Here is a 25,623-nt window from a genome sequence, read left to right on the forward strand (position 1 = left end):
TCAAATGACATTATGATTCTTAAGCCAAAATTAATATTTGACAGTGCAGAGCATGGAACTTTATATGCTTTCTGTGAAAGGGATGAGGTGGAAATTCCCAACTACCCCCACTGCCAACACTGCCACAGAAAACTCCTGTCCTCTGACTGCATGTGGGCTCCTTGCGGCTGGGAGTCTGCTATGCTCTGGCGTCAGGATTCTGTCCAGTTAACTTTCCTGCTCTTAGTCTTACCTGATGCTCTGATTCTGATTGGTCTCAAGGCCTCATTTCACAAAGACCAGGTGAACTGTAGCCAGTTCCTGCACCTGGCAAACCAGAGCCACAGAAGCACATACATTGGGTGGAAAGCTCTCCACCCCTCCTGTGTTACTTACTCTGGTCTCGAGCTTCAGTATTTGTTTCTTGCCTCCTTTAAGTGCAATCTGTTCAGCTTCATTCAGACGTAGCTGTAAATCTTTTGTTGTCTGTTCCATGTTCTTTTTCATCCTTTCCAGGTGTGCACTGGTGTCCTGTTCCTTCTTCAGTTCCTCTGCCATCATTGCAGCCTGCAAACCATTAATCACAAACTTAAATCCAGTCACTAATGTACTATTAAAGCTGCAAATGGAACATTTACAAATTTGAAGTTCTGGCACTGGTTGATTGAAATTCATAATGATTGATTATCATGAACCTGTGGATCATGAAGGTCTAGTTAACCCACCCATCACTTGAGATACAATAATCAGCTGAGTGGAGAACCACTATCTGAACCTGAAACCACAGGTGGGTTAACGGCTTGGAGGTTCTACCTACACTTGTATGGCTGTTAATGTGTACACATTATATAAATATAATCTTTGATGGAGATATTGTAATACAGTTTGTGGAATCCAAATTCAAGTTAACTTGGCAGTGGAGCCTTCGCAGCCTTCTGTAAATCTGCAACTGGCTTCACTCCTTGTCTCTGTTCTGTGACTGCATTTCTCAAAATTCAAGCTGCACTTTTTGCCCTTCGAATTGTGGTTCTCTACAATTGTTGGGTCTCGGAAGGTGGCCATGGATCTCATTGGTCCCATTCCCCTGCTACTCTGCAAATAGTTGCATTACTGAAGATCTGAATCATGGAATCAAAAAGCACAGAAACTGGACCTTTATGTCCATGCTGTCAGTGTCATGGTGGCTAAGGCATCGTGCATCTTCACTAACCTAATTTTCCTGCATTAGGTCGATATGTCTCTACTCTTTCCTATTCTGACCAAATGCCATTAAAATGTTGTAGCTCTATCTGCAGAATTAGCCATAGTCTGTGTTTCCAGTAGCATTATTACACTGGCATCTACCTAACAAGTTGGAAAGTTGCCCAGGTGTGTCCTATTAATAAACATTACAACAAAATACATTTAGTTTCACTCTTAACTAATCAGTCTCAATTATCAGCAAAGCGATGGAAGGATGTTGAAAGTACAGCACCTGCTTCCACTGAACTCCAAGTCTCTGCCATCAAACCCTGGCTTCTCCATGACCACAAACCCAACTGGACCAACTACAAACAATGGATCCCAAGATCACAAAGCCTTTCTTGCACCTCTAGCCACCTCCCTGGGAAATCTAGGATATATCCCATTTGGATATTGTGACTTGACTATGTTACTATAAACATAGCCAGTCTTTCACAATTGCTACCTTAACTAATTTTCATCCCATCCTTATCTGTACTATCTACATCTACGGAGATTTGTACAGCAGCATCTTTTTTGGTAAAGATAAATACAAAGCATATATTTAGTACTTGAGCTCTGCCTCCCTTCTCTGTGCATCCATTGCTAACGTAATACTACATTGATCCACCCACCCCTAACTTGCATGCTATTCCATGCTCATAAAAGATTGTTGGAATCCTTGTGTTTACTACAATTTGCTTCTCATAAATCTCATTGTTTCCCTGTTAAGTTTGTTATATTCAGCCAGTTTTACTGGAATGCATCATGCACCCAATATTTTATTTTATATTTCCCACTCCTTATACCTCTGGCCTTTTTTTGTTTTAGTAAATGGTGTATGAATTCATGTACAAGAGAACGTCTGCTCCACCATCATTCATCTTTTGGCTGACCATCTATCTATCTGTCTGTACAGCTGTCCATCATATTATGGCTGGCTAGATTCAACTAGATTCCCATATCTTCTAATTGGTCTTGATTCTAAAATCTTTGCATCTCAGCTTTGAATATACTCGATGACTCAGCATCCAGAGTCCTTTGGTACAGAGAATTTAATAATCTATAGAGTAAAATAATTCTTCCTCTCACTGGGCAATTATGGAACCATAGCCTTCTTTAGACTCTTCAGTTTAAGGAAATCACCTCTTAATCCATTGATATTTTTGTATGTCTCAGTGATCCGGTCACTCATCAAACAACCTGCGCTATCGAGGCCTCAATACGCCTCTGGAGCGCAGAAGGTTAAGGGGGGACTTGATAGAGGTTTTTAAAATGATGAGAGGGATAGACAGAGTTGACGTGGAAAAGCTTTTCCCACTGAGAGTAGGGAAGATTCAAACAAGGGGACATGACATGAGAATTAAGGGACAGAAGTTTAGGGGTAACATGAGGGGGGACTTCTTTATTCAGAGAGTGGTGGCTGTGTGGAATGAGCTTCCAGTGAAGGTGGTGGAGGCAGGTTTGTTTTTATCATTTAAAAATAAATTGGATAGTTATATGGACGGGAAAGGAATGGAGGGTTATGGTCTGAGTGCAGGTATATGGGACTAGGGGAGAATATGTGTTCGGCACGGACTAGAAGGGTGGAGATGGCCTGTTTCCATGCTGTAATTGTTATATGGTTATAATACTTACATCGGTTATTGCCTTCTTAGCTTTCTCTTCTGCATTCCGACACTCTTGTACTGCTTCTTCTACCTCAGTACTCAGATAGGTAATGTCAGTTTCCAGCTTCTTCCTCTGGTTTATCAGACCAGTGTTCTAAACACGGGCAAAGGAAGAGATTGTTACTTTCTCTAATCACCAGCAGCCTTCCAAGCTCATTATTAAATGCGTGTCCACAGTCAGATGCACAAGTCCGCTCTTCACCTGTGAGTGCAGCAGGTTCACTCTCTCTGTTGCCTCCAGTAGTTCATGCTCTGCTAGTTTCCGACTTCTCTCGGACTGTTCCAGAGCCGCCCGTAGTTCCCCAACCTCTGCCAGCAACAGATTACTGTGGCGTTCAGCAACTGCCAGTTGCTCTTTGTAATCATCGTTCTGTCGACTTGTTTCATCCAGTTCCAGTTGGATATCCTACATGAAGACACATTTATATAACCGTCACTGACCTGGAGTTCTGGGTCAGGCATCTTAAATAACACAAGCTGAATGAAACTAAATGGTAGAGTTAGAATTCCTCTGTAGGTTTACAGTGTTTGTTTCCTGATCATTTCCCACCATGTGTTCAACTTACCTTGATCTGAGCTTGGACAATTCGCAGCATCTTCAGGGATTCGGCTGCCTGCCTGTTGGCATGGCTCAGCTGGATTTCCAGCTCATTCAGATCTCCTTCCATCTTCTTCTTCAACCTCAGCGCCTCATTTCTTGCCTTGGCCTCAGAATCCAGAGCTGACTGCATGGATTCCAGGGCTCGCTGGTGGTTACGTCTGAAATGACCATCAAAAGACAATAGACGTGGATGGTAAATCAATTATAGCACTACTTTTTTTTAAAAAAGGAAACAAAAGGTGTGTGTGTATGAACATACAGGAATCCCCTGATCTTGGGGTCTACAGTATGCCGGAGACAGATTATCAATTGCTCTGCCCACAATAACCATCTTGTCCTTACAGGCCATTTTAGCTCATCTTGCCATTCCCACATCGACCTGTCAGCCCTTGGTCTTGTCCATTGTCAGGGTGAGGCTAAACATTAAATAGAAGTGCAACATATCCTATTCCACCTGGATAGTGTACTACACACATAGAACACCCAGGTACACTCCCTGTGCACCTGTTTTCTCTCTGCACCAACCTGGTTCTTCCAGTTTTTCCCATCACGTAGTTTTGTTTCCCTCTCAACCTGGTCAAAATTGCCTGTCCCTGCACATAATACAGAACCATACAATGCAGGAGAAGGCCCTTCAGTCCACCATATCTGTGCTGAATATGATGCCCGCACATGCTCCATATCCCACTATTCCGTGTATTTTCATATGTTTATCTGAAAGCCGCTTAAATGCCATTATGTCTTCTTCCACCACCACTCTTGGAAACACGCTCCAAGCACCCACCAAACTGTGCAAACTACTTATAGCTAATACCCCCCAATCCAGCGGCATTGTGGTAAATCTCTTCGGCACCCTCTCTAAAGCCTGTAATGGGATGACCTGAACTACACACAATACTCCCCATGTGGCCTAAGGTTTTAGCATCTTAACCAATTTGTTTTAACACACCAAGCAATAGAACTCATACATCTACAAAAGGCCCGTTCTTAGTCACGTGTGTGACCTAACAGATGAAACATTGTGGAAAGCATCTCTTGTAATTCTGAAAGCATTACAACTATATTGTTTTGTACTATATATACGATTCATTTTTTTCAGTCAAGTGAAATTTTTGTACGTTATGCTGACAATGTTTGTTTAGGGTCAGAGGTAAAATATGACTGGTCACATGTGTGACATCACACGGCAGCATCTTGCAAACTCTGTGAATTTTAAAAAGCTACTAGAACGTTGATATCTTTAGCAGACATGCATTATAGTTCTGTAAATAGCAATGAATAAGATTCATCTCTTACAATCGTTTTTGAATGTGCTACTTGCCGCGATGACGTCTGGTCACGTGTGTGACGGGTTAGGTTCACTTTCCACAGAATGGGACAAAAACATCCCGCTCACCTTAAACATTCAATCTCTTCATCCTTTTCTGCCAGTTTCCGCTCTAGTTCTGCTTTGGTTTGTGACAGTTCCAGTTGGATCCTCATAGTTTTGCTTTCCTCATGTTCAAGGGCACCCTTGGAACAAATGAAAAGCATGTGTTGGTTGCTGACCCACTGTGAGCCCATCTGTTCTCGCTGCCCTGGCACGTCTCACTCTTGGACCTTGCCAGACTCCCCACACGTTGCTGCAGGCTGCTACTTCCACATTCAAATATTCTTCAATGTTTTATAGGTTTTAACATTTGAATGAATTTCAATCCGTCCCATGGGCACAAGTTCTGCATTGTTGCTACTCTGTGGAAAGAAATTCCTCCCAAATTCCTATTGATGTTGTTAGTTTGAGTTTAAGCTTCCCGGTTGTGAATGCCTACAAGTGGAAGCATCTTCCCCATCTGTTTATGTTCTTAAATACCTGTCAGGTCAAATATTAATGGCACAGAGGGTGACCACTCAGCCCATTGGTTCCATGCTGGTTCCAATGGGCATATCCACGCAGGTCCAATTTCTTTATAGCCAGCAACTACAACTCTCACATGCCCGTTAACTCTTTTGGCACTTAAGAAGAATTGATAGTGACCATATAACCTATCAGCATATTGAAGGTACACAAAAATGCTGGAGAAACTCAGCGGGTGCAGCAGCATCTATGGAGCGAAGGAAATAGGCAACGTTTCGGCACGAAACGTTGCCTATTTCCTTCGCTCCATAGATGCTGCTGCACCCGCTGAGTTTCTCCAGCATTTTTGTGTACCTTCGATTTTCCAGCATCTGCAGTTCCTTCTTAAGCATATCAAAGGGGTGTGAGAGGAAACTGGAACATCTGGTGAAAAGTCTCACAGCCACAGGAAGAACTTGCAAACCACACACTTATTAGCTGATGACTGCACTATGTTTAATATGCAGCTCATGAGCAAATTATAACCATATATAACATATAACAATTACAGCACGGAAACAGGCCATCTCGGCCCTACAAGTCCGTGCCGAACAACTTTTTTCCCTTAGTCCCACCTGCCTGCACTCATACCATAACCCTCCATTCCCTTCTCATCCATATGCCTATCCAATTTATTTTTAAATGATACCAACGAACCTGCAGCCTCCACTTCCACTGGAAGCTCATTCCACACCGCTACCACTCTCTGAGTAAAGAAGTTCCCCCTCATGTTACCCCTAAACTTCTGTCCCTTAATTCTGAAATCATGTCCTCTTGTTTGATGAAGCACAAGCTTGACATAATGCAGCATAGGTTGATAGAGGCAAGCAATGACAATCTTCAAAAAGCATCTATCCGTGTTATTTAATGTCATTACCATCACCAAATCCCTTTTGTAACCAACATCCTTGGGTTTAGCATTGACCATAAACCAGAGTACCAGACAGATAAATACCAGATCAGGACGGAATGGGAAGTGATACTCCAAAGGCTTTCCATCATTTTGAAGTCAGGAACTTGGTGAAATACACTCAACCTGCTGAGTGCAGTATTCAAAATGTTCAATAACATTCAGAACAGTGCAGCCTGCCCGAATAGTGCAGCCATCCCATCTGTAACCCTGCACTCCCTGCACCAATCCTGCACATTGGCTTCCCTGTGCACCACTTACAACTTGCTCTGATGGTAGCTCCCAAGCCAAGTTGGTAGCTCCCAACCTCTGCAGCCAGCAAGCATTAGAGAACTAAATAGGATGCCTCTATCTGATGCCTCCTCTCCTCAGCCCCAAAACTAGAAACATTTCTCCATTCCTTCATTGTTACCAGATCTAACTCCTGCAACCTCCGACCCAACAGTACTTGAAGTCTGCTCATAAGAGTTACTGTAGCAGTTCTCAAAGGAAGCTTGTCAAAGGCAACAAAGAATGATTAATACATGATGACCAACATCCTGAAAAATGAATAAATGAAGAATATGGGACAGCGGGCAGATCACCATCATCCTCTGCCACCAAAGCTGTGGTGCAAATGGGCAGGTTTTTTCAAAATAACTTGACACAGAGGGTAATGCCTATATGGAACACGTGACCAGAAGAAGTGGTAAAGGCAGGTAGAATTACAATGGTTCAGATAGGAAAGGTTTTGAGGGATATGGTCTAGGAGCAGGCAAGTGCGAATGGCTGGATAAGCAAGTTGGATAGCCAAGGCAAATTTTGAATGCTGCAAGACTGACCATGACTCCCAATATTGACATGACTAGGAGCATGAGCGACTCAAGCTGTTCTCTCTTTGCCATTTTCCTCGTTTCGAGCTTTGACGTGTACCTACCTCAGCCTCGGCCAGTGCTCCCTGGACCTCGCTCTTCTCCTGTTCTAGGTTCTTCTTCAACTTCTCCAACTCGTGTATGCACTTGCTGCCTTCACTGATCTGGTCAGTCAAGTCCGAGATCTCATCTATTGTCACAAAAAATACAATCTGTTATTCAACTGTTTGAGCTCCAATCAAGCAACACCTCTCCCACATGAGAGGGATAGATCGGTGGATATCATGACAGGAATAGATCGGGTAGATGCAGAGTCTCTTGCTCAGTGTAGGTGAATCAAGCACCAGAGGACATAGGTTTAAGGTGAAGGGGAACACATTTAATAGGAATCTGAGGGGTACCTTTTTCACATAAAGGGTGGTGGGTGTATGGAACAAGCTTCCAGAGGAGGTGATTGAGGCAGGGACTATCAAATGTTTAAGAAACAGTTAGACAGGTACATGCATAGGACTGGTTTGGAAGGATATGGGCCAAATGAGTGTAAGATTGCTATTGTGCATGCTTCTGTAGTAGTCACTTCCACAGAGCTTAAATTAGTTTAAAATGCAGGGCTCTGAGGCTTGTCAGCAAACTGCATCCAGAATTGGCTTGGTGATAGGCAGCAGAGGATAGCTGTGGATTGGTGTTATCTGACAGGAAGTCTGTAACAAGTGGTGTACTGCAGAGATAGATGCTGGGACCTATGTTTGTCTTGCATATAAGTTACCTGTATGAGAATGTAGGTAGTCTGATTAGTAAGTCTGCAAACAACATGAACATTGGTGGAAGGTACACAAAAATGCTGGAGAAACTCAGCGGGTGCAGCAGCATCTATGGAGCTGCTGCACCATGAACATTGGTGGAGTTGTACGTAGTTAAGGGGCTGTCCCACTGCGGCAACCTAATCCGCAGACCTAAACAGCAACCTCTAGTGACCTTGCCCGCCACCCAAGGTTTCCATGAGGTCACAGGAGGTTTTGGTCACTCTTTTAAAACTCTCTATGTTTGGTATGTTTGTCTACATAGCACAAGGTATTGAGGATAAGATTTGGGATGTCATGTTGTAAGTTGTTTAAATCTAAACATTTGAGTATTGTGTACAATGTTGGTTGCCACACCCATGGAAGGATGCGGTTGCAACAGATATTCACCAGTTTGTTTAAGAATGAAGGGCTAAGAAAGATTGAGTCTCTTCATAAAGGAGCACAGGAGGCTAAGGGGTGACTTTATAGCAGTTTATAAAATGATGAGCAGCATTGGTAAGATAGATTTTTGAAGGACAGGGAATCTAGAACACTGAAGCAAAAAGTTTATAGTGGGAAGAAAGAAAGTTAATGGAGATCTGACAGTTAAGTTTTCACACAGACGATGGTTGTTATTTAGAACAACTTGACTGAATATGTGTTCGAAGCAGACTATGTTTAAAAGGCAGGTAGTTGTATAGGAAAGGTGTAGATGGATATGGGCCAACACAGGCAAATGGGATAAGCCTAGGTAGGCATTACATTCAACATGGTGAAATTGGTCAAGAAGCCCCATTACTGGACAGTACAATTCTGAGATCTATGAGACAATGTCCATTTGTATAAATTGAAGAACTAGCTTTAAATAATCAACAAAATATTTCATTAATTACTATACCAGCCATTTAACAAGAGTAAGTTTATATTAAATTTACATTAGGAAACGTGTCAATTTTCCCTCTTTGGAACTTTACATGTTTTCATTTTCAAACGTATATAATTTCCCCATAATAACTTCCTCTATCTTCATTAAACAGACAATTCCTACTGCACACATAAGCTCATCCCGATAGTTCCAAGCAGCATCTACACTACCTCACCCACAATGCCACGGACTTGCCGATATAATATGTTGTTGTTTGCCTAAGATACAGGAGCTGTATCCCAGATGAAGACCTGTAGCTTTACTATACCTTGAAGATTCTTATTCTCTCGTTTGAGGGTCTCCAGATGATCTAGGGACTCCTCGTAGGCATTTTTGAGTTTAAAGAGCTCTGTACTCAGACTACGCGACTCCTTTTGTGATATCTCCAGCTCGGACTGTGTCTCCTCAAACTTCTGCTTCCAGTCAGCAATCATTTTGTCAAAGTTGCGTTGCTTCTTGTCAAAAGCAATGGCAGCAGAGTTTGCTCTCTCCAAATCAATCGTTAAGTCTTCCATTTCTGTCTGCAAACGATGCTTAGTCTTATCCAGTGAGGAGCACTTTGCATTAATTGCTTCCACCGCTTCCTCAGCTTCTTGTAGACGGATGGCCAACTTCTTCCTGCAATCAGCAATCAGATTAATCACAGTCATGGAGTCGAACAGCATGGACACGGGCCTTTCAGCCCATTGTCCATGGTGACAGAGATGCCGATACACCCTAACCCCATGTTTCTGCATTTGGCCCATATCTAGTCCTTTCTGATCCATGCACCTGTCCAAATGCTTTTTAAACAGAACGATTGTGCCTGCCTCTGCCACCACCTACGGCAGCTTGTTCCACATCCCACCCTTGGAATGAAGAACTTGCCTTTTATAGAGTTATACAGCACAGAGACCCAATGCCCATGCCGATCAAGGTGCCCCATTTACATTAGTCCTATCTGTTCGTGTTTCACCAATATCCCTCTAAAACTTTCTTATCCACCTATCTAAATGTTCAGATCTTCTTTAAATCCGCCACCTCTCACCTGTTCCCTCGTTTTAACCCTTGCCATTCGAAATACTCTCTGCCCTTGCTATGACTCTCATAATTTGATAAGCATCTGTAAGATCTCCCCTCAGCCACATGAACTCCAGTCAGAACAATCCCAGCATTTCCATTCTCTTCTTGTAGTTACAGCAAATCATCCTCTAGGTGATTCCCTTTTCATTCACCCTTTGAAGCACTAGCACAACCTTTCTATAGTGTTGATGACCAGAATGGGGCACAATGATCCATGTGTGATCTAACCAATGTGTTGTACAGCTAAAACATAACCTCACAGTTCTTAAACTTTACGTAGAATTTCTAGAAAATAAGACAAATTTGTAACAATAACATGAATCTTACATACTGGGAAAGAATGATGGAAAATAGGCCAACAGAATGAAGGTCTGTGCCGAACATGATGCCAAGTTCATCTCCTCTGCCTGCACTTCATTCCCTCCATTCCCTGCATATCCATATGCCTATGTAAAAGCCTCTCAAACGTCATTATCATACCTACTCCCCACTAAAGTCTATTCCACTAAAGGGGAAACATCCCATTGATTGGAGTTAGTTATCATTGGTAAAGGTCAAACAAGGGCATTGCTACACATGTTCCCCTGGGCCTGGTGAGTTTGTGGCTTTGCTTTCAGCTCACGCAGTGTAGCTCTGACTAGTGGAATACCATCAGGTGAACCTCTTTGTTATGAGAAAGGATGTAGAGGAGTGACACCAAAGATGAAGGGCTTCGGTAAAATAGACAAAATAGAGAAAATGCAGCTTCTCCTTCAGCAGAAAAGACCACATACAGTTGATAAAGGGTTAGAATGTCCTAGGAGGGAATAGAATCCAAGGGCAGAAGGACTGGTAACCAGAGGGGCACCAATTTAAAAAATTGCCCAAGGAACCAGTGTTAAGGCGCTATGGTTGTTCATTTGAAGCCAGTTCAGAAAAGAATGAGTAGAAAGTTGTTGGAGCTTGGGACAATGTAAGGCAGGGTAGAGCAGGGCGATGGGACAAACTGGAGAATATCAAGAAAGAGGTGGCCTGGCACAACGGTCTGAATGCTCATATGTGTTCACAGTTAGAATTTTAATATATGTCGCTACAAGAGGGGGGCATTTGATCCATCGAGTCTATGCCAATTCTCAGAGCATTCACATCAGTCTCATTCCGCAACTTATTTCCCACCAATTCAAGCCTGCCTGCCAGTCCCCTATACTATAATAAATTTACAGTAGCCAGTTAAGTACCAGGATTTGAGGGAAAACCAAAGCACCCAATAGTCGAAGAGAGACTCGAAGGGATAAACTCTGTACAGACCCAAGGTTAGGATTGTACAGGTCTGTTAGAGGTGTGTGGCAGCAGCATAATTGTGTGCCACTGTGCCTGCCTTCACGGACATGAAGATCAGAAATATTACCATAACATAATAATCTCAGAGAGTACAATTGCAACAATGAATTCCTGATTAAATTTTAAAGATGTCTGCACATACTTTGCTTCCTCCAGCTCCTCTGTTCTCTGGATCGCATCAGTTTCATATTTAGTTCTCCATTGCGCCACCTCAGAATTAGCCTTGGACAATGCTCGCTGCAGTTCAGCCCTTCCCTCCTGCTCCTCTTCATACTGTTCTCTCAGAAGGTCACAATCATGGCGAGAGGCATGCAGGGCATGAGCCAGGGCATTCTTGCTCTTTAATGGAAGCACAAATAAAATCAAAACTCATTGAAATCTTGTGGGTTCTGTTAGCAACCACATTTTGTCCATGAATTCATGGCTATCTAAGACTACTGTTACCTTGTGATGGAGCAAATAATTTACCAACAGCTTTCTTGATGGCTCAGGTCGAAAGCCATCGCTCAATATTATGCTGAGCTGCAAAGATCAACGAGATCCCACTGTGTTGAGCAGCAGTGAAGCACGATAAATTATTACACCATGGATGGGAGAGAAATAACTAACCAGAGTTCCTGATGCTGATCACACTCTAATAATTCCCAAATAATTAGAGTGGGGCAAGTTTGGGTGGTGACAGAAGGGGGCTCAGATGTTGACAATTGGTTATCTCCAATTCCTCATTGTGTACTATATGTAGTGAGTTGCAATCAGGAGCGAGCACCAGATATCTATAGAAAGGAACTGCAGATGCTGGTTTACATCAAAGATAGACACAACATTCTGGAGTAACTCAACAGGACAGGCAGCATCTCCGGATATCCAGAGATAACTGAGTTACTGCAGCATTTTGTGTCTGGCACCAGATATGTAGTAGGTTTCGAACCGCCTTCCTTTCACTTACACACAGTTTGAAATGACTAACTACCAGGCCCTTCAGCTCAACTGCTGCCAAGTTTCACATTTCCCTCTAATGTGAGTTAACCGTTACTTGGTTCCCACACATCACTTGGCCTGTCATGCTAGAAACTTAAAGGCTAAAACTAAAACTAACTTGTTTTTATTTCCATTCACCCTTCAGACCCACACTTATGATTTATATATGTTCTGTTCTGGTAAAAACTCAATTAAAAAATTCTTATTCTTGGGTTAGAGTCATGGAGTCATAGAGCACATAAACAGGGCCCTCACCCCAACTTGACCATGCCGACCAAGATGCCCATCGATGCTAGTCCTACCTGCCCACATTTGGCCCATATCCCTCTAAACCATTCCTATCCATGTACCTGTCCAAATGTCTTGTAAATGTCATTATAGCACCTGCCTCAACTACCTATCTGGCAGCTCATTCCATAAGTGAAAACTTACCACTCAGGTTCCCATTTAAATATTTTCCCTCTTGTCTTCTGGTTCTTCATTCCCCGACTCTGGTTAAAAGATCACCCCTCAGGTTCCTGCGCTTCAAGGAATAAAGTCCCAGCCTGCCTAACCTGTCCCTCTAGCTCAGACCATCAAGTCGTGGCAACATCCTCATGAATCTTCTCCGCACTCTTTCCAGCTTAACAATATCCTTTCTATAGCAGGGTGACCGGAAATGAACACAATATTCAAGAGGTAGACAAAAATGCTGGAGAAACTCAGTGGGTGATGCAGCATCTATGGAGCGAAGGAAATAGGCGACGTTTCGGGTCAAGACCCTTCTTCAGACTCCAAATGCTGTTTCACCAACATCTTGTATAGCTGTACAATAACAACCTAACTTCTATACTCCACACCCTTGACAGATGTACCAAAAGCCTTCTTGAGCACACTTACCTACCTGTGACGCCACCTTAAGGGATCCATGTACCTGCACTTCTAGATCCCTTGGCTCTACACACTCCACAGGGCCCTGCCATTCACTGTGAATGTCCTGCCCTAGTTTGACTTCTCAAAATGCAACATTCGTGTGCAGGACCATTCATTATTGTATACATTTTGTAAGGCTGCACCTGGAGTACTGGGTTCAGTTTTTGTCTCTCCGCTGTAGGAAAGGCACTACTAAGCTGGAAACGGCGCAGAGAGGATTTATGAGGATGTTGCCGGGACTCGAGTGACAGGTAGAGGAAGGGATTGGGCAGGCCAGGACTATATTATCTAGAGTGCAAGAGGCTGAGGGGTGATGTCCTACAGGTATGTAAAATCATGAGGGGAAGAGATTGAGTGAATGCAGCTTTTTTCCCCAGGGTAGGGAAGCCAAGAACTAGAGGGCATAGGTTGAAGGTGAGGGGTGAAAGATTGAATAGGAACCTGACCGCAACCTTTTCCACCGAGTGGGTGATGGGTATATGAAATGAGCAGCCAGAGGGAGTGGTAGAGCCAGGGACTGTAACAACATTGAAATATAATCTCACAAGTCCATGACATGAAATGTTTAGATATCTGGGCTAGTTTAAATGGGGCATCTTGGTCGGCATGGATGAACATAGAACAGCGGCCCACAATGTCTATGCCAAACATGATGCCAACTTGAGTTGGGCTGAAGGGAATGTTTCTGTGCAGGATGACTCCATCACACTCTATTCAAGGTATTGAACTTATAACTTACTTTGTTCTCCTCTTCCAGCTGTCTTTTCAACTCTTCAATTCCCTGTGAGAATGATAGTTTCCCCCGGCTCAGCTGGTTAATCAAAGCTTCCTTTTCTTCCATTTGTCTGCTGAACTCTCCTGATGATGATAATCAAAGAACAATCTCATAAATTCATAAATCAACAAGTAGACTTCCCTGCTTTAGCTTTCTAGGCTAAAGGTTCTGGAACCTCCCAACATCGGGAACATGTTTCCTGCCTCTAGTGTGTCCAAACCTTAATAATCTTATATGTTTCAATAAGATTCACTCTCATCCTTCTAAACTCCGGAGTATACAATGCAACCCATTCCCCAATGCAAGGGGGTGTGGGGGAGGGGAGCCTCGCGCTCTGCTCACCCCGCAGCCTCAGCTTTTGGTAGGAAACATGTTCCCGATGTTGGGGGAATCCAGAACCAGGGGCCACAGTTTAAGAATAAGGGATAAGCCATTTAGAACGGAGACGAGGAAACACTTTTTCACACAGAGAGTGGTGAGACTGTGGAATTCTCTGCCTCAGAGAGTGGTGGAGACTGGTTCTCTGGATACTTTCAAGAGAGAGCTAGATAGGGCTCTTAAAGATAGCGGAGTCAGGGGATATGGGGAGAAGGCAGGAACGGGGTACTGATTGGGGATGATCAGCCATGATCACATTGAATGGCGGTGCTGGCTCGAAGGGCCGAATGGCCTACACCTCCGCCACTTCAGCTTTTTATTCTCCTCGCCGCGTTATTGACAGCGGGTTCCGGAAGGGGCGGTTTTTACGATTTTTATACCTTCATAACTTTTGTACTATTTCACCGATCGGAACAAAACATATTTGACTTGCAGCAGAGGAGAATGGTGAGTAAGGTGGCGAAAAATCGTAGCGCTATGGGGGATCGTTTTTGCGCAAATGTTTATACAACGCAGACAGGAAGTGGTCAAGATGAGAGTTTTAGTAATAGTATAGATGTCCTTCCTCAAATTAGGGGACCAAAACTGCACGCAATACTCTAGGTGTGGTCTCACTAGGGCTCTGTACAATGAAGATCCTTCATCCGAACTGGGTTGGCGACAAGTTGCAGGGTTGGTCAGGGAGCAGTTAGTGAAAATATAAACCTTTCCAATCCATGTATCTGCAAATGTTTTCCAATGCTGCCTCTCTCACCTAGTCAGGAAACTGGTTCTACATACCCATCACTACAGTGTGGAAATACCTCCTCCACAGCACTTCAAATATTTTGCCCTCAATTTAAACCAGTTCCGGACACCCGCCCCCCCCACACGGAAAAAGATTGTGAATATCTATCCTCTTTATTCTCCTCATGATTTTATCGTTCTCTTTCATCTCACCCCTCAGCCTCCTGGATTCCAATTAGAGCAATCCCAGCTTTTCCAATCTCTCCTTGTAACCACAGCCCTCCATTCCATGCACCATCCTGGTTAACCTGAAGAAGGGTCCTGACACAATAGCCAATAGGTGCAGTAGTAGGCCATTCGGCCCTTCGAGCCAGCACCGCCATTCACTGGCTGATCATCCACAATCAGTACCCCGTTCCTGCCTTCTCCCCATATCCCTTGACTCCGCTATCTTTAAGACCTCTATCTAACTCTCTCTTGAAAGCATCCAGAGAATTGGGCTTCTGAGGCAGAGAATTCCACAGATTCACAACTCTCTGGATGAAAACGTTTTTCCTCATCTCCGTTGTAAATGGCCAACCCCTTATTTTTAAACTGTGGCCCCTAGAAAACACGAAACATTGTCTATCCATTCCCTCCACAGATGCTGCCCGGTGTACAGATGTACTGAGTTTGTTCAGAACTTTGTTTTTTGCTCAAGACTCCAGCACCTGTAGTTTCTCATGTTTCTGCACTCTTTCTAGTGCTACCAGATCCTCTGTCCATATAGTGTGATGAACAGATGTACACATAACATTCCAAACGTGGCCTCACCAATGTCTTGTACATCTGCAACACAATGTCCTAATTCTTATGCTCAATACCTCAGCCTACGAAGGTAAACAATGTAACCAAATTGTAATTCGCCTTCTTCACCACCCTATCCACATGTGTCTTTATTTTCCGCTAACTATGAACTTGAACCCCAATGACATTAAGGTCCCTGTCGTTTAAAGCATTACCTCATCTTTATCTGGATTAAATTCCATCTGCCACTGCTCCCCCCAACTTTCCAAGCAATCTATGTTGCTCTGTATCCCTAGGCAACCATCCTCGCTTTCTAGAACTCCACCAATATTTGTGTCATCAAACAACGTACTGTTCAGACCACAGGCATTGTTGTCCAAGTTATTTATATATTTGGCAAACAACAAAAGTCCCGGCATTGTACATGCCGTGCAGGTTGGTTGCAGACTTGCGGGCAGAAAAACAACCTTCAACCACGGCCCCCTTCCGCCTCTCACCAAGCCAATTTCACATCCACTTTGTCAAAACATCTTGGACCTAATGTACCCCAACTTTCTGGACTTGCTCACTGTGCAGGACCTTGTCAAAAGCTTTGTCAAAGTCAATGGACCACTCTTGTATCTCCCACCCTGCCTTCATCAACTGTCTGAGTAACCTCCTTAAAAATCAATCAGATTTGTGAATCTGGCCAAAACCTCGCTAACTACTCCTGGCTTTCCAAGTAGTCATAATTCCCATCCCAACATGTATCACAAACATTACTTTGTCCTATACATTCCTCTCTCCATCCTTCTCTACAACTGAAGAACGGACTTGCTTTTCTTTCTTTCCCAGTTCTAACAAAGAGTCTCTGGCATCCTGGTTTTAGCAAACCTGCTGAGTGTTTCCAGCATTTTCCCCTCTGGTTTCAGATTTGGAACATCTACAGTTTCATTAAAATTAAAACTGTTATCTTTCAATTTCACTCTAAACCATGTTCTTCCTGTTGTCAAGTTTTCTTCTCGCCTTCTGCGTTCTCCTAATTACTGGATCTTTCCTTGTGACTCTCATGCCACCTTGATTGTTTCACAGTTTTGCAGATAAATACACACGGAGAGAGAATCTCCATCTCCGGCCCCAACCCTCCCGATTCCAGTCCTGCCCTAACCACCCACTCCTGTTGCCTTTCCCTTACCATTCTGACTCTCCAGCTTAGCCCTGTGTGAAGCATGATCAGCCACATGTCGCTGAAGTTCACCAACTTTATTATTTGCTTCATGCAATTGATCCTCATACGTTCTGCACATCTTCTCTGCATTGGCCTAAAATACATAAACATTCATTTTATTTATTACACTTCTATCAAAGCACTGAAGTTAAAAATTGTATCTTGTATCGCCCTCATTGGTTCAGTCAGTGAGTCATATCGCAGGCTCAATATCATGACTTGACACCTCCACAACCTCTAATCTTGATTGACTGAGAGATACAGAATGGACAACGAGTCCACGACAATCATCGATCACACAGGAAGGACCCATTGCCCTCATCCCATTGTGCGTTGCTCCAGCGCACCAGAATGCCAGTACAGTGTTTGCCATCAAATGCAATGTGACTCGACTTGAATCATGATGCAATATCTCAGCAGTCTGGGATGACAGAGACAGTGACTGGTAGATTAAATTGTGGGAACCAGATTCCTTAATGAGAGATTCTGACCATCCTGGGAAATAAACTGCAGTGATTATGAGGATGTTGAGGGATGAAGATATCCAAACATATTGTAGATGGAGGGTGCTCCAAATGTAACTTGCTGTGTGGTGGATTGTGTGGGGCCGTGAAGGATTATTCATGTGTTCATTGGTCAAGTGCAGGTCTTTGAACGATGAAAAGGGTACAAGCTAATTTTACATCCAGTTAGCTGGCTCACCTTGGATGCCATCCGATCTAACCTTCCAGACCAGCCTACCATGGGGGACCATCAAAGGCTCAGCTAAAGTCCAAGGAGACAATGTTCACAGCCCTGCCCTGATCAATCCCCTTGGTGAGAAATGATTTCCAGCACAAGCTTAATATCCTAAATCAGTCTGTGCCTTTCCAAACACTGCTAGATCCTGTCCCTAAGAATCACCTCAAACAGCCTTCCCACCACTGCCATCAGGCTCACTGGCCTGCAGTTCCATGACTTTTCCTTGCCTCCCTTCTTCAATAACAGTTCTACATTAGCCACCATCCCGACGTCCGGAACCTCACCTATGGCTAAAGATGATGCTAATATCTCTGCAATGGCCACCACACTTTTCTCTCTAGGTTCCCATTAGATCCTAGAATGCATTTGGTCGGGCCCTAAGTATTTGTCCACCTTAATGTGTTTTAAAATCGCCAATACCTCCTCATTTGTATAGGATCTAAGATATCATAACTCCAAAGCTTCAATTCCTCAGCCTCCATGATCTTTTCCTCAGTAAAAACAGAGGAGAGGGATTCATTTAATATCTCCCCATCTCGAGTGGCTCTGCAAAAGGTGGTCATTCTGGTCTTTAAAGGGAACTACTCTTACCCTAGCCACCCTTATACTCTTAATATAACTGGAGAATTACTTAGGATTTTCCTTTACTTTGCTGCCAACTCCATTTCATTGATCCCGGGTTCATATATGGGATGAGTTGGCTAGGAGGTGACCTCTAGACAATAGGTGCAAGAATAGGCCATTTGGCCCTTCGAGTGTGGTCATGGCTGACCATCCCCAATCAGTTGGCATAGTCTTAAGTAAGGTGAATTGGGGGAAATGAATGCTGTGGTTTTTGAAGTCAAAGGTGGAAAGTGAAAACCTGGTTCAAAGGAATGACTAAGTTTCAAAGTTGGACAATTGAGTTAAGGAAAAGTTTTACATGAAACAGTGAAGGAGGCAGAATCCAAAATACTTTTTTGAACTACTATTGGATAAATATTTAAAAAGACATTATGATTATCTTTAACTAAATTTGCTCTGTTGTTATTCCATTACCATTTGGTGTATAAAGAACAATATCAATTGAAACTAGCCAACAAGAGCCCAGGTTCCTCCAAATTGCTTACCTTGGCTTTTGTTACATGTTCAATGTTGGAACCTAAATCATCTGTCTCCATTTTGAGTTCACTCTTCTCTTTCTCTAATTTCTGTTTAACTCTTTGGAGGTTATCAATCTGCTCGCTGAGTTCTGCCACACTGTCGGCATGTTTCTTTCGCAAGACAGAGCTCGTGGCCTCGTGCTGCAAAGTCGCCTCCTCCAGGTCCCGTCGCAGTTTCAGAAATGCAGCTTCACGTTTCTTGTTCATCTCCAACTGTGCTGAAGTCGCTCCTCCTGCTTCCTCTAGCCTTTCACTCAATTCTTCCAGTTCACGGGCCACATCAGACCTTTGCTTTTCTATCTTTGCCCTTGCAGCTCGTTCTGCCTCCAACTCCTCCTCCAGTTCCTCGATTCGAGCCTAGTTCAAAGGAGAAGACATAAGAATGAAAATCAGGATGACCTGTTGAGAATTAGCCATCAAGTGGGTCCGATTTTTGAGCTGGTTCAAAGAACAGTTCTAGTTCTATGTTGGGAGTCGTGTCATTTTCAACACTGTTTGTACAAATAAGTCATGGAGAAATCTCCTTCAGTTTACTTCAATTGTCAATCAAATCGTCGGGATAATGCTCACAAAGTTGGGTGGAAGAATTTCAAAATTCACTCCATAGGAACCTTCCAAGGTGGTACATCATGGGCCGTATTGTAATGGTAAAAAGAAAGCTTCATTCAGCTCCTTGTCATTGGACATGGGCGGGCATCATCGCCACTGGTTTTGCTTCACTGTTTCACATATATTTACATTTCTTGGGACATCACCCGAGTTAATTTAATCATCCTTTTTGGTGCTTAATAACAGCTCCCCTTTTACCTGCAATTCTTTAATTTTCTTCTGGAGTTGCATAACAAGGGCTCCTTCATCTTCAATCTTTGAGGTTAGCTGATTTATTTCAAAATCCTTCCTGTGAAGGACAAAACAAATATGTTCCAATTATAATGTCTAATATCATGTGAGGTGTTATTCTCCTGATTTATGTGATAGATCTGGCTGATTGTCACTGAGTAGGGAACCAGAATACGTTGACACTGGGTGGTGTTGTCTTTGTTGAAAAGATATCTTGTATCTTGTTTGATTGTTAAGGGCTTGGACACGCTAGAGGCAGGAAACATGTTCCCGATGTTGGAGGAGTCCAGAACCAGGGGCCACAGTTTAAGAATAAAGAGTAAGCCATTAGAACGGAAACGAGGAAACACTTTTTCTCACTTTTTGCCTCATGTGGAGGCCGGTTCTCTGGATGATTTCAAAAGAGAGCTAGATAGGGCTCTTAAAGATTGTGGAGTCAGGGGGATATGGGGAGAAGGCAGGAACGGGGTACTGATTGGGGATGATCAGCCATGATCACATTGAATGGTGCTGGCTTGAAGGGCCGAATGGCCTACTTCTGGACCTATTGTCTATTGTCTTACATTGAATGAAGAGAAGTCTATTGGAATGACGGTGGTCTTTTATTCGGAATAGCAGTCACAGAAGATAGACACAAAAAGCTGGGCCAGACAGCATCTTTGAAGAAAAGGAATAGGTGATGTTTTGGGTCAAGACGAAGGGTCAGACAGCATCTCTGGAGAATAGGAATAGGAAACATCACCTATTCCTTCTCTCCAGAGATGGAGTCTGACCCACTGAGTTACTCCAGCTTCTTGTGTCTATCTTCGGTTTAAACCAGCATCTGCAGTTCCTCCCTTCACAGCACAATCACAGCATCACACTCACTTCTTTAGCCTTTCCTCAAGCTGCTGTTTATCATTCTCCAGATCCATGACACTCTCATGTGTTAGCTTCAGGTCTCCCTCCAGTTTCCGCTTTGCTCGCTCAAGGTCCATCCTGACTTTTTTCTCTTGTTCCAATGATCCTTCAAGCTAGCAGAAGAAGGGGAGATTATTAGTGGATTACAAATGGCCAATAACTAGATAAGAAGGGAGGAGAGAGATCTAGCATAGAAACAAGTAATCGTGACTGTGTTGGAAATTAAGCAGCATTTACACAAACCCTACCCCATCGTATTCTCCCCACACTCTCAACTCCCTCCGCACCCAAGATCTGATCACTCACCAATATATTTGGGGAATTTATACTGGCCAATTAACCTATCAATCAGCACATTTCTTGGGATGTGGGAGAATACTGGAGCATTGAAAGAAACCAGGCAGTCACCGGGTGAACGGATTGCACTCCAAACAGACAGTATCAGAGGTCAGGATTGAACCTTGGTCGCCAAAGGCTCTACCAGCTGCACCACTATTCCATTACACCTTTGAATATATTGAAAATATCAACAGTTAATATTTTTACAACTCATAGAATTACTGTAAAACTCGGTCAGAGAGTTACAGCGCTCCCTTTAGCCTTCATCAACTTCAGCAACTTTTCTTTGCAAGTAAGTTCCATCCAAAACTTCTAGGTTACATCAAGAGCTGGAGATTTTTGTATAAAAACCAGGAACACAAATTCAAAAGCAGCTAGTGGAACAGGTCTTGTATTAGCGAACCGCGGAATCTCTCTGTCTGCCCATCAATATCGTGAGCTTACATTGATGAAACTTTGTTTGACTATGGACCAATAAAGCATCATGGAAAAGCAACAGGGTGTCAACAGTACAATACACCGTTCATATTCACTCTAATGAATAGCACCAGTTTTATTAACTAGTTTTATGAATTGAGATAACAATCCAACTAGGTTTGTAAGAATGATCACCTCAGCCATTTTCACTTACATCATCAACCTGTTGCTCAAGCTTAGCCTTGGCTTTAGTTAGTGTGTTGACTTTATCCTCCTCAGCCTGGAGGTCCTCTAGGGTTTGTTGATGAGCTTCCTGGAGAGCCTTCTTCTCCTTTGTGAGTTTAACAATAGTTTCATCTAGAGATGCCATTTCTTCTGTGAGATTCTTAACCTATAAATTTAACCAAGGAGATGGGAATGATAAATTAGCAAAAAAAATGTGAACTTTTCATATTGGTCAGACATTTCTAAGCATTCAAGTTACTTTAAAAAGTGAATAAGTACTGGTAGTGAGGATAGAAGGAAGGGTAGTGGAGTGTGTTAGAGGGATGTTGAAATGTGGGGGGGGCAGGGGAGGGGAGGTAGATATGATAAGATGCAGGACACTTTTGGGAAGTGCACAGGAAACCACTGCACCAATAGTCCTGGAATAGTTCCTGGGTCCACCCTGAAACTGTCAAACTAAAGTGAAAGATTGCTGAGTGGTCATTTGTAATCTCTCCTAAATGTTACCTTATTTTCTGTTGCATGTTTCTCCTTTTCAACCTTGGCCAGAGTAATCTCAAGGTCATCTATATCTTTCTTTAGTTCTGTACATTCATCCTCCAACTTGCGTTTCTTTGCAGTAATCTCGGCATTCATTTCCTCTTCGTCATCCAATCGTTCTGTTAGTTCCTTTGATTTAGCTTCCAGTTGAATTTTTGCTTTGATCAGTAGATCACATCTTTCTGCTGCATCTGCAAGAGTATCTTGTTCCTGGAAAGCAAAATGACATACTTGTTAACTTGTTTATTCCAGGTTCTTGAAATATGTCTGCACAAGACTGCACATGGACAATTCCAAGCTTTCTATGCTAAATGGGACATTTACAGGCCTTGCTGGATGGGGTGTTCATAGCAGACGGAGTAATCCCAACAAGGTCTCATTGGAATGAGAACCCAGTAGTATCAGCTCTAAGCCTCTGCATGGTTAAACCCAGTAGTGTAAACCTAGTAGGTCAATGTTTAAAGTGCGAGAGAGAAAATGTAATAGGAAATCTAAGGGACAGAGTGCTGGGCATGTGGAATGGGATGCCAACAAAGTGACGAAGCAAAACATATTATGTTTAAAAGGCATTTGGACAGATCCTTGGAAAGGTGTAGAGACTATGGGGCTATTGCAGGCAAATAGGATAGCATAGGTCAGCATTGGTTGGTTAGCAAGGGTGAAGTGGGCCGTACTCTGCACTGTTCCATGACTCTGGAATGAGCTGGACATGCTGCAATGGGCCATGGAATGGGCAAGCCTTGTGCCTTACCGCCTGCAGCTGAAGTGACAGGTCGTTCTTCTCCTGTATCAAGGTAACTTGCTTTTCCTCCAGTTCCTTGCGCTTTGCCTCTGACTTTACCAGAGCTTCCTTCAGTTTCAGGAACTCCTCTTTCATTGTTGCCATCTCTTTCTCGGTCTCAGCACTCTTCAACAGAGGCTTAATTTTAAAGAAGAGTTTCATCCAGGACCAATTCTTCACTGCATTGAATGCACGAATGTTCCACTGGATAACAAGCAAAGCATCTCTAGTGCAAAAATAAAATTAGAGACAAATTGATGTTTGTTTGGTTGGAATTGAACCTGTTGCCCATTAATCCATGGCCCCTTTATTCATGACATAATCCAGATTCATGCTTTTTGATGATATTGGAATATCGTATTACTATATTTGTATCCATGTGCTCCTCGCAAAGCTGAGTTTGCCTGGGTTTGATACAACGGAGTACTTGAGCAGCTATTTCACAGTAAACAGTATTACTGTTAGACTGCAGTCACATACCACCCAGACAAGGTGAGAAATTCACTTCTTCAGTTTGAAGCAGAGTGGTGACCAGAAACGTCACCTATCCATGTTCTCCAGGGATGCTGCCTGATGCAATGAGATACTCCAGCACTTTGTGGTGTCTTATTAAGGCAAGGGCAGGGATGTTTTTCTTACGGTTTTTTCATCATTGGTTTCCCGATTGCTTTTTATGAGCACCCAACAGCTTTGTGATTACTTTTACTGGGGCAATTTTTAAAAAAACGAAATGTATTCCAAAATGCTACATGGTGGGATATGAATGTGTAATCCTTGGATTATCAATCGTAACCTCAGGATTACTCATTCGATTACTCAGTCACCAGACGACCAAAGACTAATAACTAAAGGAGCCAATAAATAGCACTTGGATTAGGTATCAAGGATGAGTTAAAGATGGTGGAAAATAAAGTTTGCCAAAAAGAAAAAGTTTGAAGTGAAGGACCATCTATCTATTCACCGCCGTTTATGATGGGGTCAACCTGCAGAGTTTCTACCAATTGCTTGAAATATGCGACCTATTAGAATGTATCATGAATTTAAAGTCTAGGTGTCCCGCACTCATTCGCACCGCAAAGTAGCATTTACCGTCTCTCGATAATTTTCTGATACTCAATCCTCATCAATCTGCCTCGGCTCCGAGCCTGAATCATTGTCAAGATCTTTGCCAAACGCTCATCTCGCATTTCCTCCAGGAGACCCAGCAAGCCAGCTTTGAAGAACACCTGGTGCAGAATGATAGATCAGTCAGGAGCAGTGACCAGACCACTAAACCACCCAAGCCTGCTTTTCATTCAAAATTAGAATCAAATTCATCAATCCAGTCCTCCAGTAAAATCTACCGTTTTTTCACACAAACAGAAATCCAAGAGCTCTTTTCAGGAATGGTGCTGTCTCTGTTTAGTGTTTAATGCTTTATTACAAGCAGAGAGGAACAGAGGCATAGATGGGAGGGGGAGGGGGGAGGGATAGCAGAAGGGTGAGTGGGAGAGATGGAGGGAAAGGGAATTGGAATGGAGGTTGAAGGCAGGATAAGTGTGGCAGGCAGTTGGCGTATGATGGTGGATGAGAAGGAAAGGAAAGAGGTTTAAGGAAGTAGCTGAGACAGTTGGAAAGTGATATTTAAAAATCCCCTGTGCTGGGAGCACAAGCAGCAAAGAGCTGGAAGGGAGAGGCAGAAAACTATGGAAATTATATCAATTGCAAAATAATTAAAATTATAATCATAAAAACTAAAGCAAACCCAAAGAAGAATGTGTACAGATAAATGAATAAATAATAAAGGTATTTCTAATTTTGGAAGCAATAGTCAGGGAATATTCTGAACCTGCGTTCGGTCAGCAGGCAGCAGTTTTGCTTCTGATTTTAAAGCCTCTGTCCTTACCTTTGTGTGACCAAACTTGTACTGAGTGTGATCAATATCAAGGGAGCCCAACAACTTTTCTGTTCCTTTTCTACTGTCTACAAACTTGTCTTCAGGAACAGCACTTAGGTTGAGAATACGGTAGCTGCAATTTGAGAAAACAGACCTGAGATTAATTACAATGACATTGCTTGCAAAACCTGGTTGTGCACTGTGTCTGTCTTCCAGGTGCACAAAGCAACACACAACAATGCAATGATAATAATATAAATACTAACATCTCAATCCATTTTATTCATTATACTGGTTGTTACTGTAAGAAACTCAGCAGTTGTTAGCATAGGATAGACCAGGCAATGTCGGATGAGATCTTTACCCTCGCCAGAAACATGGCGTGACATACAGTAATCTCTTAGAACTGGCAGGTTAAAGATGATGAAATTGAAAGGACTTAATGAATAAGTAAAATGAATGTTACTGAGGCCCTCTACTCCTTTGCTATCCCTCTACTCCTTTGCTATCCAAGATGGCTATGTAGACTGAGAGATACGCAGGTCATGAGTCTACGGAATGCCAAGTCAGCTTTTGTAATCCATTTACAGGGTATGGGCGTTATTGGTCTTCCTCAACTATCCTCAAGATGGTGGTAGTGAGCTGCGGTATTACAGCACTGCAGTCATTCTAGCGAAGTACTCCCTCAGGGCTGTTGAATAAGCAATTCCAGGATGTAGACTTAATGACAGTGAAGAATCAGGAGAGAAATCAAGAGTTAAATCAGTGATACCTTGTCAAGTCAGGATAATGTGAGACATAAAGGAACTTGTGCTCATTTGTGCTTCCCTTGTATCTGTTGCCCATGTCTTTCTTGACAGCATTGG

The 25,623-nt window shown here is 43.0% G+C and overlaps 1 protein-coding gene across 1 annotated transcript in view; it reads right to left on the reverse strand.

Annotated features, from left to right (window-relative positions):
- The window catches only part of LOC129707173 (myosin-7-like), a 71,371-nt gene that overhangs the window by 6,279 nt on the left and 39,469 nt on the right, over positions 1-25,623 (reverse strand). The window contains exons 21-38 of the mRNA XM_055651977.1: positions 24,767-24,890; positions 23,971-24,107; positions 22,852-23,107; positions 22,068-22,310; positions 21,550-21,726; positions 20,547-20,692; positions 19,647-19,737; positions 18,807-19,196; positions 16,924-17,050; positions 13,824-13,942; positions 11,337-11,533; positions 9,081-9,430; positions 7,171-7,295; positions 4,868-4,983; positions 3,437-3,629; positions 3,073-3,276; positions 2,839-2,964; positions 376-546 (exon numbers count right to left, since the gene is read on the reverse strand). Of these exons, the coding sequence (XP_055507952.1) occupies positions 376-546; positions 2,839-2,964; positions 3,073-3,276; positions 3,437-3,629; positions 4,868-4,983; positions 7,171-7,295; positions 9,081-9,430; positions 11,337-11,533; positions 13,824-13,942; positions 16,924-17,050; positions 18,807-19,196; positions 19,647-19,737; positions 20,547-20,692; positions 21,550-21,726; positions 22,068-22,310; positions 22,852-23,107; positions 23,971-24,107; positions 24,767-24,890 (3,292 nt within the window). The remainder of the gene's footprint in view (positions 1-375; positions 547-2,838; positions 2,965-3,072; positions 3,277-3,436; positions 3,630-4,867; positions 4,984-7,170; positions 7,296-9,080; positions 9,431-11,336; positions 11,534-13,823; positions 13,943-16,923; positions 17,051-18,806; positions 19,197-19,646; positions 19,738-20,546; positions 20,693-21,549; positions 21,727-22,067; positions 22,311-22,851; positions 23,108-23,970; positions 24,108-24,766; positions 24,891-25,623) is intronic.

The sequence above is a fragment of the Leucoraja erinacea genome, chromosome 21, assembly GCF_028641065.1.
Source record: "Leucoraja erinacea ecotype New England chromosome 21, Leri_hhj_1, whole genome shotgun sequence".
Lineage (NCBI taxonomy): Eukaryota > Metazoa > Chordata > Chondrichthyes > Rajiformes > Rajidae > Leucoraja > Leucoraja erinaceus.